The sequence below is a fragment of the Tripterygium wilfordii genome, chromosome 15 (genome assembly GCF_013401445.1).
Source record: "Tripterygium wilfordii isolate XIE 37 chromosome 15, ASM1340144v1, whole genome shotgun sequence".
In the NCBI taxonomy this organism is placed as follows: domain Eukaryota; kingdom Viridiplantae; phylum Streptophyta; class Magnoliopsida; order Celastrales; family Celastraceae; genus Tripterygium; species Tripterygium wilfordii.
Genome location: NC_052246.1, coordinates 13429855 through 13450225, shown reverse-complemented (window position 1 = coordinate 13450225; position 20371 = coordinate 13429855). Strand labels below are relative to the sequence as shown.

Sequence of the window (20371 nt, the reverse complement as noted above, 5' to 3'; positions counted from 1 at the left end):
CTTATGTCCTTAGAGATAATCAACTAGGTTATAACCAAGTGGTTGTATATTCTATTTCTATATACTTTTCTCTGTATAAATTCACTAAAAGGAGACCCCATCCTGTGTCAAGTGTGGCAATTTAAAGAATATATGTCCATGAGAATCCAAAGAAACACTACTTCATCAACTAGAAAAAGGCAAACATATGGGCAGGTATAATATAGGAAAGCAGTTATCTAATAAGTCTCCCTTGTGAAGGAATTTGTATGTTCTTTATTCATAAGTACTTTATCAAAACCCTAATGACTTTCTCGTTGATTTTGAAAAGGTGATCATTGGTGGTGTCAAATTTAGATTTGCTCCTTTTCTTTGGCTCTTTTCCTTTACTTATGGGGTTCTCTTAAAAGTTAATTTTTAAAAGCCATGCATAATAATCACTAGACCCACTACCAAATGTCCCTGAATTGGAGGTAATTAATGCAGTACAGTTTTTTTCTCACAAAAATGTGGTACAATTTTTGTCTTTTTTTTATTATTCAAATTTCATTGGAGTTCGAGTAACACTATATTATATATACCCAAAATGAGACATAACATATTAAATAATATAGTGTTCCCTTACATGTAATGTGATTGTCGTTCAATCAATGACTCACTTGCAATAAAATTTATGCTTATATGTCCTTAGGATTCTTGTGGTCCCTTAATCGGGTAGAATAATTATAAGAGCTCAAAATAACACAAAGTGTTAGAACTTAGAACTAGGTACAACTCTAGGCAATTTTCAGGCTTCACAAAATCGATCATATTATTGAGCCAAATATTCACCTAACATTTTTCACACCTTTGTTTTTTCTTTTTTCTTTTTTTGTTGGTTCGTTGTGGTGGGTTTTGTCTCATCTTGTTCAATTAAGGGCAACTGAAATGGTTTAGTATTTGTTTGGCCAACAAAAATGTTGATCCGGTCCCACCTCTATTACACAAAAAATCAAGTCAAACACGTATTCTAATACAGCCACATCTGCAAAACACATATTCTAATACAACCACATCAGCAAAACACAAATTTCTATACAATTTCTCTTCCCACCCAACATGGAAGCCAACGACATTCCATTCCTCCATATTATCCACAACAAAACTACACCAAAACACCAAATACCAATACATCCACATCAGCAAAACACTTATCTCAATACAGCCACATAAGCAAAACATATTTTACAATACAGTCACATCAATAAAAGATAACATCTTTGTTGGTCCAATAATACTTTACCATTGTAATCAAGATGTTGGCTTGCAAATCAAGATTTAGTTTTTTTTTTTAGAAGAAAATTTCATTAGAAAATTACAAAGGGAATATACTCTCTCTCTCTCCTTTTCCAATATAAATAGTGTTCTTTTCCTTTTTGAAAAATAAATAAAATAAAATTGCGTAGATGGGTTTTCTCTGTTGATGATCTATCATGTTCACATCACATGGTATCTAAATGATGGGATTGTTGTGACATATCACTGTAAAAAGTAAAAACAAAGAAGACAAGCAAAGGAATCACAGCATGGTTAAATACTTAAATATGGTATTCACATACACTTTTTTGCTTTTTACTTTTTAAATCTGTAAGTAAATTCCAGGTAAAACACAAATATCATACTAACTGTATACATCAAATTCAAACTGACTACATATACAAACCTTTGCTATAAAGTGAATGAGAGAGAGAGATGCGCAGTGAAAGTGAAGCTGTCTATCTATACATACATACATATATATATATGTATGTATATGTATAGGACAATGTGGAGCCCACAATGAGTATACAAGGAGACAGGATACTGAAGAAATCCAACGGTACATACTCTGACTGCATTTGTAGCTTGAAATGACATTTCAAGAGGCACACTTCGAGTCTTTGACTGTTCTCTCTTTTCTCTTAAGTCATCAGTCATGACAACAATCCTATGGTATAACGCAAAGCTGCCAATCAGATCCATTCCCTTCTATCCATCCTCTCTGCCTAGCTAATATTATTGTTAGTCTTCCATCATTATTACTGTGAATCTAATCACATAAGGACATATATGTTGTATCTATCAGTGAAAAAACTAAAAGAAGAAGAAGAACTGAAGAAGGTGATATGATGCTCTATTTATTAACCATTAGATGAAAAGGGGGTCTCTCAAATCTCAATCTCACTGAACAAAATATACTTTTATTCTCTTTGTTTATCTCTATATCCTCTATCCAGGTCAGGGGATCCTACATCTGTAGACCATTCACTGCCCATTTGTTTCAAATACTTACATACACATGAGAGTCTAACAAAAGGAATTATTGGGGACAAAAGGTTTTGACAAGTCTCAGACAGACATGACATGGATATGAATGATATATATGGCTATGCATGAACTATCCTCCCATAAAGTTACAAACTTTCTTTCTCCTTTCTTCTCATTGTATTTACTATTTATTGCTTTGTAATATATATATATATAACCAAAAACACAGTTAATTATCTCCATATGAACCAATCTCTGCATATCAAGATCACTCATTTCCCTTCTTTTTCCCCATGATTAAGTTTGCATGCACAGGCACATAAAATGTGAATGTGTGTGTGTATATATAACATCAATTAGAGAGAGAGAGAGATAAAATCAAATAGAAATTAATCATAGGAACTTAATTTGTCTAACATTTATTTATCTCGAGTCTCCAAATGCTAAGAAACTTCTAAAAGAGTAGTAAATACTAAATAGAACTATAAGTAGCTAGAGCTAGGAAGAAGAAAATTAAGCTAGTAGTGTCTTATAACTACTAGTCTTGAGAGAGTAATGATGATTAATATTAATGAGATAATTACTGAGAGGACTCATTATCTTGTTCAATCTCTGAAGCAGGTTCATCTTCCTCTTCAAAGGAGTCAATCCCATAAGCAGCATGTCCTTGTCCAAAAGCCTTAATGTGATCTTTCAGAGATCTCTTGTGCTTGAAATCAGAACCACAAGTACAATACCAGAGCTTCCCACAATTCTTCTCATGGGTTCTCCAATCACCTCTCACTGCAAATGCCTTGCCACATTTTCTACACATGAATGGCTTTATCCCATGCTTTCTCTTGTAGTGGGTCTGGAGAGTTCTGAAGTCCTTCAGTGGCCTTGACCTTGGATGGTCAATGTTGTTCCTGCAACCTGCTGCACAGCAGTAGCATGGAAGCTTAAGCATTGCTGTTGGCTGTGTTCCTCTCAAAGACTCTGGTCCTTTTCTGTACTGAGATCCATGCCCCCACATATGCATCTGCAAATACATATACAAGAACGCAAACAAATCCACATTAGTTTTTCTCCTTGGTAATTCTTTCTACTTCACCTTTTCATTTCAAAAGAAAAGTAAGTTAAGCAGAAAGAATAGTATAGGCTCATGCTTAATGCTTTAGGTTTTTGTTTTCTTCAACTAAAGTTAAAAGTATTAATCTTATGATAAATATAGACCTTCACATAAGTTTATGGATAATGAAAAGGAAAGAGTTTGCCTATTTGAGAGGATAAGAAACTTGGGGTTTTAGTCCTTCTTCCGAATTCATGAGTTGCTCTTTCTCTGCACATATGGTCTACAATAAAAGAAAACCAGACATATGGGTGTGTTTGAGAGAAAGAGAGAGTTCAAAATTGGCTCAATTTGAGGTTTATGAGACCATGAAACACAAAAAGATCCTCTGGGGTTTAGGTTTCATATCAGAATTTGTGTAATGGCTTGGGTGATCAAGATCAACAAAGTAGTACTGATCCTTGCACATGAAGAAGTAAAGTAAGAGATGTATTTTTGTGTTGTGTGCAAATGAGTAGAACACAAACTCCAAGGTAGAGAAAAGCACAATGCCTGGTTAGGTCAATCAAAAGCTTTTTCTCAGATGGACCAGGAAAGATATATTCTTTCTTTTCAAATCCCTAAAACCTTGTATAAGCTGATGGATATGATACATAAATCAAAAAAATTCAAAAAGAATGAAAATAAAGCTTAATTAAACCCTGCACTACAATTCTCTCTACTCAAATCTCAACACAAACAAGAATAAAAATGAAATTACAAAATCAAGCTGGAATAGAAAGATGTATATATATGTAGGGAAATATTTGTTCTTTCTCACAAAAATCAAAAGAAACAAACAGAAAGTTATTGGAGAGTGAACAAAAGGGTAGCTTTTTTTTTTTTGTTCTCTCTTTTGTGGGGGGTACTGGATTATAATTACCTGCATGTTATTGTATCTATTGAAGGTCTTGAAGCAAAGTGGACATGAAAACTGTGTTGGACCAATCAGAATCTGAGCAGGAGTTGGGATCCAATACTGGCCTTTGTTAAGACAGCTTGAATTGTAAGGAGTAGAAGCAACTGTTACTAGGTCTTCTTTATCACCAGAGATCTCTTGATGATGATGATCAGACGAGATTCTTGAGATTAATTCAGCTGATGAAGTCGTAGAATAAGTAGGAAGCCCTAAATGTAGTGCTACAGTAACACTATCATCATCACCACCACAAGTAGTAGATGAGAAGAGATTAATTTCTTCTTTGTTGTTCTTGTCCACTTCCATGGCAGTAGTGCATGAGGAATGATCTTGTACCTGATCATGCCTTCTTGGGCTTAAACTGAGGAGTGGAAGAGCTTCTTTGAGAGGAGGAGAAGGAGGAGATGTTGATGATGATGAGGATAATTGATAGTGATGATGATGATGAACATAAGAAGAGATATTGTTATTTATGTTGTTGTTGTTATAACTTGATGAGTAGAAATTGTACCCAACAAAAGATGGATTATTGGAGGAAGAAGATGAGGAGGCTGAAGAGAAATGGTGGAACCATCCATAAGGATCAGCCATGACTGAAGAAGATAAGAGTGTTAAAGGGAGAGAGAGAGAGAGAGAGAGAGAGAGAGTAAGATTGTGAGAGAGAGAAAGAGAGATAAAGGTAACCAAAAGGTTATAAGGTGGAGGGTACTGAACAAAAACACCAAATATTGAAAAGAAGTGTAAGGGGGAAGGGGTTAAAAAGAAAAAAAAACTAAAAACAAAATACAATCAAAGATGATAAAGTAAACCCAATTAAATAAAAGGAGGGACAAGATATTACTTGTGAAATGTGACTAAACATTAGAGAAAATATGCTAAAGAAGATAGAGAGAGAGAGAGAGAGAGATACTTATAGAACAATGTGTGAAAAGGTTACTTACACCCAAGAAACACATACCCAAAGACACAAGTACAATACATGTAATTATACTATTTAAATTAAAAAAATAAGGATTAATTTTATATGGAAGCATTGGAAGGAGATCTAGAGACAAAAGACCAAAGACAAAATCAGTAATTTTGGGGATGCAGGGTTGTCTCCCTTAATCCCAAACCTCACAACACACAAGGGAGGGAGAGTGTGTATAGAGAAGCGTAGATAGATACATAAGAGAGAGGGCCTTTTGTTTTTATCTTGAAATTTCTCTATACCTTGGGAAACAAATAGTTCCAACCAACCCAGCACTTGCTTTGGTGGGCGCTCCCTGGTCTGCTTCCCGTTTAACTACAGGCCCCACTCTAGTTCATGAATTATGGGCTAAAAAAATTATATTTGTGTTATCATGAATTATTTTACAAATTCAACAATATTTTGTTGTCTAAAATAAAAATCAAATCCTAACAAGAGACAATATTTTGAGTATATATTTAATGGTACATATTAATTGTCGTGAATTTTTCATGTCGAATTTAACTTTATTCTGAATAAAAAAATATATTATTAAATTTGTAAAAACAATTTTTTTCTTTTTAAAAAAAATAATAATTTGTTACCCGTTATTTACCTACATACCTTCCTTCGACTTGTCCCTAAAGACCTGCTCATCACAGTGTGCTCCCAACCATGCATCATCACTGTTTAAAATTACATATATTTACGGAAAACTCTTTGTAACCCTAACAAGTTCTTCCATAACTAGTCACAACAGTATTACTTCATCTAATTACACTAAATTGTGTTATTACATTGTCTAATTATAGTGATTTCGTCATTATGTTGTCTAATAACATTGGTTTTAATTATTACATTGTCTAATTACATGTTATGGCTGATTATAACTGAATTTGTTAGGGATATGTAGTACTGCCGTATTTTTACTGCTGTGATTTTGCTTAATAATATATATAATCCATGAACTGTTAATTACTTTTTATTATGATTCTAAATATCTAACACATGGGTTTATAATATTCTTCCCCACATGGCTTGATTTCAGATGTTCCTTCAAAATTAGAAACCTATTATTACCACCCTAACTCCCTAAGATCGCCTTGTCCATACAAAATGCCTTTTTTATATATAAAAAAATAAAGGAGATTGAAAAGGTGTAAATAAAATAAACATGCACATTCAAGAAATTAATTTGTTTAAAATGAATTTTGGGTTTTGGTTACATCAATCTGGTTTAGGGTTTCCTCTCAATTGATACTGCTTGGGTACGTAATATGCACTCAAATTCTCCTAAAGTTTGGTGTTTTTTTTTTCTCAACGCAAATTTTCAATTATTAAACCATTTGGGTAATTAACTTGTAAAAATACCTCCTGCCAAACATTTTTTTTTTTGTGTTATAACTCGTCTTTTGGGCAACACTTTTTTCTAATTTTATTTTTTTTATTCTTGAACGAAACCTATGCACCGCACCCTCAAAAATTTTCCTACACTGGATCATGGTACTTCACTATAGCATCTTACCAGAGATATGACCCAAAAATATTGACAATAGATTTCAAACCTAAGATCTATCGATTTCATGGAATGTCAGGAAGCAACTCGGCTAACGAGTTAGAGTTATTATGACTATCTTGTCATGGAGGTATTAATTGCCGAAACAGTTTTGGTTGGCAATATTTGTGTGAAGTGAAGATGAGTATGGAAAGTAAATACATGATGGGAGGGAGAGTTGCAAGACAAATTAATCACAAAGTACATACATGGGAACAATATCAATCAGTACTTGGAAATAACACACATTTGATGTCGCTGACTAGTATGCATGTAATGTGACGAAATGTATGGCTATCCCAACACATCACTCTCTTTTGGTGCCTAATCCATGCTACACTACCCACTACCACCCAGATTCTTCTCCTTCTTTCTCTCTCTCTCTCTCTCTCTATAGTGTAGTAGATCGAAGATTAATGTCACCATGGCCCACTTAATTCATCATGTATCAATGAATGGCTGTGATTTGATCATCACAACATGGGCCGCGTACTGGGAAAGTTGATTGGAACAAAAATAGAACAATATTGTCAATGAGTTTCATTTGAAATTGTGGACTCGGTCACAGCAATGGCTGTACTCGAAACGAGTTTTAGTCGAGCTCGAGCTCGAGCTCGAGTTCGATTAGGTTGGTTCGAGTTTGGTAAATTTCGAGTTCGAACTCGAGACAATTACTGTTTGACATTTTATTATCGAAAGATTGTCCAATTCACACGCAAAAGTCATCTAGTTTAAACTTCATTTATGCTTGCTTCAAGCTTAGGGAAGCCTGTTTACTTAGACATCTCGGGATGGGGAAGCATCATGATGGAGAACTCAAATCCGGAACTCGCGGTAAACAACCGTACGTTTTAAAGACATAAATTTATTAGTACATATAAGAAGTGCTCTGTGCAACCAAACTAAATTTCAAAGAGTGTGATTATATGTTACTCTATTCATACATTCGGTCAACTCTTTGATTAGGTGTTGACCTGACCATATAAAACATAAAAATATGTAACTTTGCTGTAAATTGACTCGAACATTGTTAATGAGGGATCAGATCTATGGGAACCGATCGATCATGGAGGATCTCTCGATCAAAGTTTTGAGTATAAAAAAGTAGCCTTACTTTGGGACATAAGAAACGGAATACAAACATGTATTATTTTGGCTTCATTTCTTGCCAAAAGCCATGTATATATTGGCGGATCGAGTTTAACACAAGAGGGGGGGTGAATTGTGTCCCCAAATTCCAATTGGAATCCCTTTTTCAATTTAAACAAATTAATGGCAATTAACAAGTAGCACACAAATTTGGACTCTAATGATTTTCCTAATCAATATTCAATCCAATGCAAGATGTGATACAATATAGTGAATGACCAAATATCAAATAATCAAGAATTGCACAAAACAGATTTTCAAGCAACACACTGCACACAGATTTTTCAACTCAGATTTTACCTATCAAATGATGTCAAAATGCAACGAAATTTTATATGCAATGTCACAACACCTTAATAAACACTATATCAAAATTTCAGATCAAAATTCAAAGTTTAAGGTAGTCTGCTAATCTCGGACAGATTAGGGTTTTGAAAATCCTGCAGTTTGAAACAAGTAGTAAATATAAACAAGTAAACAAAGAAATCAACACAGCGATTTATAGTAGTTCGGAGACCCTTCTCCTACGTCTACTACCTAGATTCACCAACCTAGGATTTTCCCAACTCCACTAAGGTGTGGTTTTAAGAGACCCACAAAACTCCTTACACCAAGAGTTTCTAAGAACTCCCTCAAACTTCAATGTTTACAATTTCCCTTAACAAAGGGAATTTTTCAATGAGATTTTCAACCAAGGTTCTCACAGGTTACCTCAAAGGTATTTGGTGTGGAACTCTCAAGATTACAGCAACACTCTCAAAGATAGGATTTTAAGAACAAGAGAGGTTTAGATTGTAAGTAAACAAAGCCTAAAAGATATAGGAACTTCCCTTTTGCAAAAGCAAGAGTAGTGAGAAGTCCTTGATTGTAGAGGCTTGTATTGGAGAAGATTGTTGTAGCAAATAGCAAGAAAGCTTGATGATTGATGAACTTGATAGCAAGAGGTTTCTCTCAAGGATAATTTTTCAATTTGCTTCTCCAAGTTGTATGAAAGGGAAGATCCTCTTTTAAAGGCAATTCTCTCCTATGCTTGCAGCCATTGGATCAAACTTCAAGAGTTGATCTCTACCATCCATTGCAGCTCCTAATCTTGGTCATTGATGATTTGAGCAAACAAATCTCCACCATAGAGCATATAGACGTTGCACATGCTCCCTTTTTTAAGTCAAAAATTGCAAGCAAGAAAGTTGTCTTATGCACAACCATTTGATCAATGTATGTCTTCAAATCTTGACCATTCAAACTCTCTTTAATTCTCAACCATGGATGTAGATTGTACTATGCCATCTTGTCCCTTCATTTTGAATCAAAGACTTCAAAAGTGATCTCTTAGTCAAGGATCTTGTTTGATTGCACCAACCTAACTTTCTTGGTAGCACATGTCTTCAGTGAAAATGTCAAACAAGAATATATCACTAATGATAGAGAGGACAATGTTTGTCCCACATGTTTGAAAAGAGTTGTATCTCCATGAAGACCACAACCAATAGCCTCAATGTTTGATTCATTCAACTTGATTAAGTGCCTTAGTGGAAAGTTGGCAAATATAGGATTTTTCATAGTTTCCTAGAGCTCCAAGCTCATTCTTAGAAACTGGACTTCGACCACTCTTGAACATACTGAATTCTGAGCCATATGAGACCACAATGATGATTAACCTACAAGGAAATAGGAGGTAGAACTCCCCAATTGCATGTAAGCTCAAAGAGCTTCATATAGAGCGCATAGGTTAATTACATTAGAAAAACAACCCAGAAAATTCATATTACTGCATGATAAATCATTTTATATGTATTAGAATGTCCATGTAAAATTTCATAACAATCGGAAATCGTTTGGTCACTCAACCAAGCAATTTGATCACTAATAGTGAAACCGATAAATTCTAAGTGTAAATTCAAAGTCATTTTGCTAACTCAGTGTAAATGACATTTTCTCTTGAACTTTACTAAATCAAATATGTTCATAGTGATGAAACTAAGATGCACACGAAATTTCATTTAAATCGGAGTTCATTTGGTTCACCACGTTCACAAAGAACACATATGCACAAAATTAGGTAAAACCTAGTTTTGGCGGAATTTAAGCATATGACCAAATATATATGTGATGCACTTAATTTCTCATGATTATAGTCCTAGAACATATATTAAGCCTTCATGTGCATGTGGTTCAAGTTTCAAGTCATTTCGACCTAAGTTGGTTAAGATATGATAATTGGAAAATTAATGCTCTAACTAAGTTCATGTATGTTTGTTTTCAAAACTTAATTTCCAGCACTATCTCAAAAATATATAGTCATTTAAATTCAATTCATATAAATCAAATATTGTTTTAATGTTTTATTATCATTTATAAATGATTTAATATCATCAAAATTAGACATATAGGACCATAGGTCCAACATATATACCGTATATTCGTTTTGCGTTTAGTGGTATATATGTGAGTGTGCATGGATGGTGCAAGGCATTCGTTTGAAAATTGTAAATAATATGATCTTGCACATTTCAATGTACGCATGGAGAGAACAAATGAAGGTAGCTAGGGAGGGGACATTAAAAAAAATGCACAAGTTTCTGTGGGTACGTTGATTTCTCTCACTTATAATAATGTTCGTACAATCGCAGACACCAAAATTAATTAAATAACTCCTAATCACTCCCAAGACATTCACAATACTTCACACCATACCATGCATGCATGGGCTAGCTTCTACAATTTGGAACGTCTTTTATGGAATTAGATATCAATGCTATCTTATCTTGGATATTCAGTGTTGAAGTTCCACATCGCTTGGTAAAGGTCAAGCAGTGTGGTATATAAACTTACTAAGAATACACGAGAGACTTTAACAAGCATAATAATTTGGTCTTAGCTTTTCAAAATTATTTTATCATAATAGAACATTCTCCGAAAAGTATGTTAATTTCGCCAATATTTTCCTGTAAAAAGCATCACATTTTCAGTAATAAAACAGCAAATAAAGTATAATTAATATGGCCGACATTAGGAGTATGAGGCAAAGTCCGAGTATTTATTATTACACAAGTCGAAATTTTCATATATGGACAATAATTGGACATGAAGCAACCTTGTATTATACTAGTTATTTCATGTATCGTGGTTTCCAAGAGAGCACGAGTATGTGGTGGTAGTAGTAGTGTAAGGTACTCCTCGAAGTATGCATCTTCCTGTCCATGTCATGTTATGAGAAATCAGAACATCCGTCTTTATCCTCACAAACCTTATTTATATTAGTACTCAACTATATTTTGTTCCGGGATTAATGCTTAATTATGTCCATCTCAAGTGAGGTAGAGGCAACCACATGCGAGGTTCAAATCTTTCGAGTAACATATTTATGTATATTTGTGAGTGTATGTTGTTACATGCGTCTAAGTGTGTTGCATGTGTTAGTTCTTTGTGTCATAAAAAAATGAAAATGATAAAAATCTCAATAGTTAGTATTCCATTTATCGTAGCTAATGAGTTAGACACGCAAGATTCAAGTGAATTTGTGAACGAATTCCACGTTTCTCATATGGTGCACATGAAATTTTATGCGTATATCTAAGCAATGAAGATAACTAGGATATTAGTTGTTGGGATTCTTATCATAATGGTTAAAAAAACTAAAGACAGAGGCAATGACCTAATACTATACATATACTAGTATTTGACAATATATTTACATACATATCTATATATGATGCCAAAAATTCAATATAGGATGGCTCGCTTGCTTACATGATGCAATTCAATCAGTAATGCACGGCACGTGCTAGCATTACAAAATACAAATTGCAATTGGGGACTATGATCATGAACAGTCTTAGCAGGTACCACATACTTTGACTCTCTCTTTACGTATTTGCACTGTGAACTGTAGTTAGACACCATTGGTCGGCCCAAGGCAAGGGCTATTTATTTATTTAAGCAAGTAGAAGAGCCCAGCAAAAGAAGAGTCCTGCAGCGCATAGAATACGTGTGGTTTGTGTACATGCAATGGTGCAGATCAAAAATACAGAGAAGACACGTGGGTGCATGTCAGACAACCAGGCGGAGTTCTGGAAACATATGGGATTGCAGAGGAACAGTGCAATGATTGAATTGTACAAAACTTACTTATCAACCCACTGTTCACTTTTAGGCATTGCATCATCTTCTTTAATGTCATCAACAACTGGATCCATCCTCAACATCCATTAATGCCCAAATCTTAGCAGAGTCTAGTTAGTTATCTCTCACGTGTGGCCTACAATGCCCGAGCTAGGGAATTTGAGCTGGAATATTTCTGTAAAATCTTGATTTCATGGACTTATCTCACTTTCGAACCCCTAGCCACATGATCTTCAACACAGTCTTATCCATCGCCAACATAATAAAAACTGTCTTGACAGCTCGAGATTTACATCCACCCCGAAGGGCATATTGGGTTGAGTTTCCTTCGTTTTCCAAAAAAAAGTCCATCCATTCTACAACACTCGAACAACCAGTCCAGTCAAATAGTCATCCAAACTCAACCATGTTGTGCGTAAGCATACGTGCATATGTATATGTACATTTATTGATCTTTCACTGTCCCATTACCCCCCACCAGTTTGGTCAGAAAGCACTTCGAATAATTTTGAAGATAATATCAATCAGTGGTTCCACCACCAGTTCACCACCCCCCAACAAGCGACATTTATTACTCATTTGAGTACATGATCGTATACCATAGAGAGGGTCTCACCTATTTATCTGCATTTGCTTGTGATCCAGTGGACAATATATATGTAGTACATGTATTAAGAGAAATAAAATAAATGTGATGGTGAGTTGCAGGAGTCGTGGAAGATTACAATGACCCTATCTGGGTTAGGCCAGTTGCACTACAGACAAAAAGGCAACCTCATTTTCCCATGATGTGTAGCTTTCTTGAGAAAGTGAGAGCCCAACAAACTGTTCCTCAAAATTTAATTACCAGGTGAAGTCTGTATGGAGCAAAGGACAGACCAGGAACAAAAAACATGCAACCCATTAGAAGTGAGCCCTTAAAGCCAATGGAAATACAACTAATGATCAAAAACAAAATTGTGGAACTACCATACCAGAAATAGGCTTTCTACAAAAGTATAAATTGGTTACCTATAGGAAGAACAACAGGGAGCATTCCACAAAAATAATAGGATGGAAAAGTGGTTTCAATTCCGGTGGCCAACCCCAAAGTGAAATCTCTTTGCCTGCCTGTCATTAAATGCGTATTCGAGTCGCAAAGGACCCAAAGGTGACTCAACTCGGACACCAAACCCATACCCATATCCACTTCCAGGTTTGTATCTTGCACCAGCAGGATCCCCTATGAGCAATAATAAAAAGGTAAATGTCAAGCTAGATGAACAAAATAAAATAATCTGCCTGGCCGATTAAGTGATGTAATGCCATATAAAAAAATGTGAAATAAATAATCAAAGTTCGATGATTTTAATGTCCCAAGGACTAAACAGCACTAATCCAACTAGTTGAGAGACTTCTGCTCATCCAGCAAGACAGTTGTTTAAAATGGATCATTTAATATCTAAAGGTCCATGGTAAGTAAGACTGTTCAAGGTTTCAACTTCGTCGACTGATGAAACTGGTTTGCATGATTGAGAGCAGCTTCAGCGTGAGCCACTAAGCTCTAAAGGCCAACATATCACCGGGCAGGATTGATAAATAAGGGCCATAGAAGGAAGGATGAGGGATCACATGAGACACTCAGCATTCAGAAAGATCATTTTTTCACAACTTAAAACAGTTTGCCTTCAGACAACAACTAAATAAGGGAAGCATCAAAAGAGGCAAAGATAAACATACCACGCACGGTGGGACCTGATCCAAGATCGGTTCCATAATCAGCAAATACAACTCCTCCCACTGGCCCAAACTGCAGAAACGAAAGTTTTTATTTAAAAAAGATATGGGTGTCACCCACTTATTAAAATATAATACTAGATACTTTTAAAAGAATTTATCGTTTTGCTGCCTACCATGGGAAATGACATTTCACTGGAGCCAACTACATAAGATCGACCAGAACCGACAGCGCCTTCTTCATAACCTCTTACGCTGTTTGTTCCACCAATGGCAAATGCTTCATGAGGAGAGAAATTACCTACCACATGACCACCAGACAAACTACAACCAAAACCAACATAAATTAGCATAAACAAAATATCACTTGCATCATTTTAACAAAAACATCGATCTTTCATTCAAGAAAACAGTACAAATAGCATCTAAGCAGAATAATGAAAGTGCATTGGTCACCCTGCCAAATATGATTGCAATTACAGTACCAAAAATACCTTCTAGACCCCTACCTTAAAACAAAGAGAGCAGGACCAATTTCAACACCCTTTCTGGCTCGAGCATTCACTCTGTTGAAAGCCAGCCACTCAGACCAAACAGGAAGTCCTTGCTCCAAATTTACAAACTGCAGTGATAAAAGAAATGAGGATCCATAGAAACACGTCAAAACATATACTACATCAGATAAGATGACTGACCATTGAAGTCCCATGATCACCAGAACCAGTATAGACACACTCAAACTTAGTGAGCAACATGTCATCATGAGGCCTGCCACTGCAAAACAAAACAAGGAAACCAAAAAAAGGATATCAGAGCCACACACAGTCATCATTATGGGAAAAAAAACATGGCAGTCAAACTTTTAGAATCTACAGGTGTCAGCTTTCAAAAGAGCATACCTAGCAGTAAGGGGACTGCCATAGGAATCCTTAATAATAGGATTTCCCTTTTCATCACGCGCACAAGAATGCTGGCATGTTTTTATTAATAACAATATATGTAAGTAAATGATATAAGGAAACATAAACATTTCAAAATTGATTAAAGCAAGGCTCAAAAGAGATCTGAAAACTTGATAACCAACTTTAAGCATTGACCAAAGCATTTGCTGTATAAGTACCTGAAATATTAGCCCTGCAGTTCCACTCCACTTTGGCCTGATTGGTCGACTAAATTCTATACCAGCAGTTATACGGCCAATAGTCAGACTACTATTGTCACGTTGGTTACCATGAACAATTGTTCCAGGCGTTCTCGAGTTCTAACACAGACGTGGCATTAACACTGTATTGATCTTCCCATCACCAAAATTTATTTTAAAAGTAATAAACTAATAGTTCTTTGTTACCTGAACCATAATTGTTCTAGATGTCCTTTTGTCATCTCCTTCAATCCATGGGTCTGTATAATTTACGCGGAAAATTGAATCAATTTGGCCCCTTTCCAAGGAAATATTCAGTTTCTGGTTTCTTCCAAAAACATTCCTATGAGAATATGCAAAACTGCAACACAAATATTAGTGAATATGGGTAAAGGGGAATATTCAGAAACGAAACGAGTCATTGCAACAATAGTAAATAATCAGAAGGCGAAACAAAACTGCGTCTGTGTTGACATATAACACAAACTTCGCCAACCAGACAAGGTGGTGTCAAAATTTACCTTCCAATTAGTCCTGGTAGAGGCCCACCGGTAATCCTGCAGATCAAACATCACCATGAGCAATTTTTCAATCATACCACAACGTATAAATATGGATCATTATCACATATAATTAGGGATGAAAATACAAAGCTGAGAAGCAACATCACTTGCCCACTCGATATTCCACCACCAGCAGAAAAACCTCCGCTTGGGCGTTCAACAACATTCATTATCAAATCCACCTTATCTGTATCTATAATGAGTCCAAGAAGAAAAGTATCAGAAAGTTATAACTTTAGAATAGTAAGAATATCCTTATACATAAAGGCAAATCAAATCACTCATGCACACATTGAGCCTAATCATGAAAGAATAATTCAGAAAGAGAAATATTCAATTACTAACAAAATGTACAATTCAGCACAACCAAGCTTTGTGTATAAAGTATGTCACGGAAGCTTCTGTGTACAAAATCAACAGTTTCCATTAAGATTTTGATAATGACTGCATACATGATTTACATTGGCCGGCCAAGAGAGAAGGGAGGGAGAGGAGAATATGGTCAAGAGATCATGATAATAATATGAATCTATACAAAACATAATAAGGGTAATCAGGCTAAAGATAATGATATGACTAAGCATCTTCACACATGCATGTCTATCCACTAGATTACTCAAACAAATAATATATCAGATTACCTCCTGCAGGTTGAGGAATAATGCTAACGTCTTCCATTATTCCCATAGTTAATACAGTATCTACATCTCTTTTCCCTTGAAGCATGCTGTAAACCTACTTAACAATTATTTTACATCCAAAGCAATTGTTAGTCAGAATGCTTATCAAAAACACACCAACCTCATGACTCAATGATATTCAATTACATAAGGCTATATCAAGGAAACACCTCTCCCTTCTTCTTTTTTCTTTTTTCTCTTTGAATGAACAATAATTTTACTGAACAGACACCATTGAAGGTGCATAGAAGATTACAAAGGGGTCAAACAAATGGCCTCATGGAGATTGTTACAATACCTGTCCCTTCTTAGTTGTTAGCTGCCTCAGTATTGTTTCAGGTCTCGTCCTCCCTCTAGTTGGTTCACCACTGAAGACAGCATCAATTCACACATCAGCTATAAACCCGATCATTTTCTCACAGGAAAACAGGAAGAAACATGAAGTAAAATACATCAAACATACATGCATATTAGGAAACACAAGAAAAGGTCTCACGTTTTGCGGTCAAGGAATCGAATGGCAATATTATTAACCTCAGCCTCTGCAATTTGTAACCTTAAGATACCACCAGAAAGGATCTCAATACCCGAAACCTAGTAGCATGATCACGACACAATTTTCTATTAACATGAATGACTGCAATTACAAACAATGATGGCAAAACTAAAAGTCTACATTATATTCTACATTCCATAGAAAGTAAGGTACAAGAGTACAATATACAAAAGATGAAGCACCAACACACTAACCAAACCAAAAAGACCACGCTCCATGTACCAGCCATTGATTGAAGTTATTACTTCATCCAAACGCTTGATGTTAACTATTTTTCCTGCACAGCTTGACACCAAAATTAAAAAGTAGCTCTCCTATGAGTGCTTTTCAAATTTATAATGTAAAAGAAAACTAAAAGACTTTGTAAGTTGTAATTGTGTGAACACAAACAGACTTTTTCATGAAAAAATGAATAAAAGTTACCATAACCATCACGGAAAGCATCCTCTATAAATTTTGATGGAAGAACATTAGCTCCTTCACATACCAGTCCATGAAACTCTTGGTTTGGTTCTACCTTATACCATAAGAACCAATATCAGTCATTGCTCTGTAACAAACCATATAAGAATATTCTCCTTTCAATGCATAGAAATTAGCTGAATTGGCGGCAAAAGAATTCCTCAAAATTCCAGAAATATTCTTCATTTGTTTGCAGTTAAATGAACTTGATTTTGGAACAAATTTCACAGACATGTAATTTCTAGAATCCTTAAAATAAAGACTTAGCAAAAGCATAACAAGTACTCAGCAATCACTTTGACACGATAGTCCCATAATACTGCAAACAAAAACTTCCCTGGCAGAGTTGATATTCCTATCAGTTATCAATGACACATTCTAATACTCTAGATCTTTTCTTTCAAGAATTTCAAGTAAGGCATACATATGGATATAGGACTAGAAATTCAATCTTCAGCCTTGCATTAGCATTGAAAACCACAACTGCAACATGATTTCTAGAATAATTCCCTAAAAGAAATTTCCTTTATGACCATATCAAGCTTCCCAATTTTTTTAAACGCAATCAAAAGTAAATAGAATAATGAATAACAATAATGCAAACAAGTTATTTCAAATAAGACAATAATTCTACTACCTGAAAGACCAATCTGATACCATCTCGCGTGTCAACGGCAACAGGCATGCAGGAGCTGAAGTAACCACTGTCGATGATTCTGTGGACGTCCTCCTGCACCTCGCGGACTGTGAGGGCCGAATTGGGGCGGCTGGCCTTGAGCGCTGTGATGGCCTCCACCTCAAGGTCCTTCCTTTCCAACTCTTCCCCATCCTTGTTCCTCACCAGCACCTCGCTTATCAGCACCCTCTCCTCGTCATGTCGGCTCGCAGAGTGTGCACCACCACCACCCTTCAGCTGCAGCTGCTGAGTCGCCTCTTTCCCGTCCGACCCCACCTGAGTTGCCTCATTGGACTGATTAAGAGACAACGACGCCGAACCCCAAAGAATAGAATGTGAGCGAGGCCTCCGGGCCAGTAACTCGGATATAGTTGAACCTGTTGAGTTGGAGCGCGCTTTGAGTGAGTCAATAAAATTGCAAAGCGAGAGCCTGTATTTGCCAAACTGCGAAGCTAGAGTTTGGGAGCAGAATGGGAGACTGAAGGACGGAGATTGCGAAACAGGTGGAGAGAAAAGTGGAACTTTGACGGAAGAAGACACGAAGCGTACATCGTCGTTTTTCGGCATGGTGAAATGAATCTGTGAGGGGACTGTAAGAACCAAATTCAATGATTGTGTGTTACTGCAAAACCCTAATTGAAGATCACTGAACTCCGAAACTTTTCGAGCAAAGGATTTACTGTCGTCTTCTTTAAAAAATTCTTGTTTCCATAGATGGATTCAGAGAATACAACGAGCCTTAGAAGGAGAGAGGACCGAAATACGGATCCATGGACTTTCCAATTTATATTCAATTTATTGACAACCCATAAAATCAAACCTAATCCATGCAAGATCCGACTCAACAAGGCCCATTTCAGCCCTAACTCCACGGCCCATGCTCAAATCTACTCGGCGCGGAAAAATGAAGTCTCAGCCCAAATCTAGGCCCAAAGTTAAACTTGGCTGGAATAAATGAAGTGTCAGGCCCAGAGCTCAACTTGTCGAGCTCTGGTTTTATGAATTGGTACCAGGCCTAAAAGCTCAACTCGTGACGGGCCTTTGGACACCCTAACCCTAACTGCAGACATTTTAATCATTAAAAGTAAAACCAATCAAAAGAATGTCTATTTTTCCTCTGGTAGACACTAATTCCTCTGGACCTCTGGTAATGGTGGGCATTTTTCCCCCCAAAAAGGGTACCCTATTTGTATTCATTATAAGCAATCATTTTGTGATAGGAAAATGCTATTAATCTCTTTTCTTTTTCTTAACTATCCCAAATACTAAGATTTACACGCATGATCGATCCCCATGTGAAATCATGGGTTCCGCATAACTCATATGAAATTGCGTGCATTCATCTCAATATTTAAAATAGTTGTGACAAAAAACATTGAGATTTGTAGAATTGCTCATTGCAATAATGATTGCTTATAATGAATATAAATAGGGCACCTTTTTGGAAAAAATGCCAACCATTACCTAAAAGAGTTAACATTGCGTTGCAGCATCATTGACACCAAACAATATAAGTAAACCTTGATGGTCCAAATGATGTTATATTTTCTTTAGGTGAGTGAGGTCTTGTTTCTCTCTCTTTCGCTCTCTTTTGCTGTATTCAGATATATGTCAAGGCCAAATTGAACATATTATGATGCCTGTGAAAGGGAGCATTCCCTTGTCCCACATCGGAAGAGTGGGAGCAAGCTTTGTGCCATATATGCGCGAGGCTTGCCTTAAACTAATAGCCAAGGTTTTCGGATCAGCCTAGAGATTGGGCTTGGTCCTGGGCCTTGGTTACAGCCGGCCCACGCGTGCGTGGGTGTTGATTGGGTCTGGGTTGTTCTTTTGCATCAATTTGGTATCGAAACTAAGGCTCGCTTCCGTGTGTGGGCGCATGTGCGCCTGCGGGTGTGCACGTGACGTGATCCTACACGTGGGACACGTGTTCTTGTGAGAGGGAGGGAATTGATCCCTATAAAAGGGAGCGTTCCCTTGTCCCACATCGGAAGAGTGGGAGCAAGCTTTGCGCCATATATGCGCGAGGCTTGCCTTAAACTAATAGCCAAGGTTTTCAAGCCAGCCTAGAGATTGGGCTTGGTTCTGGGCCTTGGTTACAGTCTGCCCACGAGTGCGTGGGTGTCGGTTGGGCATGGGTTGTTCGTTTGCATCATATTAGTGCTACATTATTGACATGAATGAAGTAAAGATGATGCAATATTTGCTTTACGGGAGACCACATCCTAGTCATGGTGCGCATGCGAGCTTATCTACTTGGAGCAGTTGCCCTTGCAGACACAACAATCCACTGTAATTCTGTAGTTTGTACTCTATATGTGCTTTTGGTTTTGCACATGTGAGGTATCCCATTTTCAGTGCTCATTCTTCTTTTGTTCGCTAGAGGTTTTTCAATGGGTATCCCAAAATGGTGAAAACCTATTTTGGGTACCCAAAAGATACTCCGTTTTGAGTTTTACAACGAAAATATTAAGGAATTCAGTATTTTTTATCTCATATATCTCAAACGTTGACATAGACGCACATGATTC

General features: G+C 36.4%; 2 protein-coding genes across 5 annotated transcripts; both read right to left on the bottom strand.

The window, feature by feature from the left end:
* Positions 1 to 2643: 2643 nt before the first annotated feature.
* LOC120017287 (zinc finger protein WIP2-like) lies at positions 2644 to 4912 on the bottom strand. Its single transcript, XM_038870463.1, has 2 exons — positions 4236 to 4912; positions 2644 to 3283 (listed from the first exon to the last, which is right to left on the bottom strand). Exons 1-2 carry the CDS (start codon positions 4860 to 4862, stop codon positions 2846 to 2848), a joined length of 1065 nt encoding a protein of 354 aa, XP_038726391.1. The 5' UTR covers positions 4863 to 4912; the 3' UTR covers positions 2644 to 2845.
* A 7640-nt stretch (positions 4913 to 12552) lies between these two features.
* LOC119980077 (outer envelope protein 80, chloroplastic-like) lies at positions 12553 to 18571 on the bottom strand. Of its 4 annotated transcripts, none has more exons than XR_005463788.1 (17): positions 17802 to 18567; positions 17126 to 17219; positions 16897 to 16979; positions 16643 to 16740; positions 16445 to 16514; positions 16108 to 16201; positions 15578 to 15659; positions 15425 to 15460; positions 15111 to 15264; positions 14883 to 15023; positions 14662 to 14732; positions 14458 to 14536; positions 14272 to 14384; positions 13939 to 14086; positions 13766 to 13835; positions 13058 to 13268; positions 12553 to 12877 (listed from the first exon to the last, which is right to left on the bottom strand). XR_005463788.1 is itself a non-coding variant. In XM_038822733.1 (16 exons), the coding sequence occupies exons 1-16, from the start codon at positions 18405 to 18407 to the stop codon at positions 13114 to 13116; spliced, it is 2094 nt and encodes a 697-aa protein (XP_038678661.1). In that variant the 5' UTR covers positions 18408 to 18567; the 3' UTR covers positions 12941 to 13113. The 4 variants fall into 4 exon arrangements, 1 of the variants encoding a protein (XP_038678661.1); XR_005463787.1 differs by having other exon boundaries at positions 12553 to 12903; positions 17802 to 18566; XM_038822733.1 differs by lacking the exon at positions 12553 to 12877 and having other exon boundaries at positions 12941 to 13268.
* Between the last annotated feature and the right edge of the window lie 1800 nt (positions 18572 to 20371).

Coding starts and splice junctions, on each gene's coding strand:
- LOC120017287 (XM_038870463.1), bottom strand. CDS start 4,862: ATGGCTGATCCTTATGGATGGTTCCACCATTTCTCTTCAGCCTCCTCA. Junction 3,284..4,235: donor ATAGATACAATAACATGCAG/GTAATTATAATC, acceptor ATGTATTTGCAG/ATGCATATGTGGGGGCATGG.
- LOC119980077 (XM_038822733.1), bottom strand. CDS start 18,407: ATGCCGAAAAACGACGATGTACGCTTCGTGTCTTCTTCCGTCAAAGTT. Junction 15,461..15,577: donor GGTGGTGGAATATCGAGTGG/GCAAGTGATGTT, acceptor TTTGATCTGCAG/GATTACCGGTGGGCCTCTAC. Junction 13,269..13,765: donor ATCAGGTCCCACCGTGCGTG/GTATGTTTATCT, acceptor TATTGCTCATAG/GGGATCCTGCTGGTGCAAGA.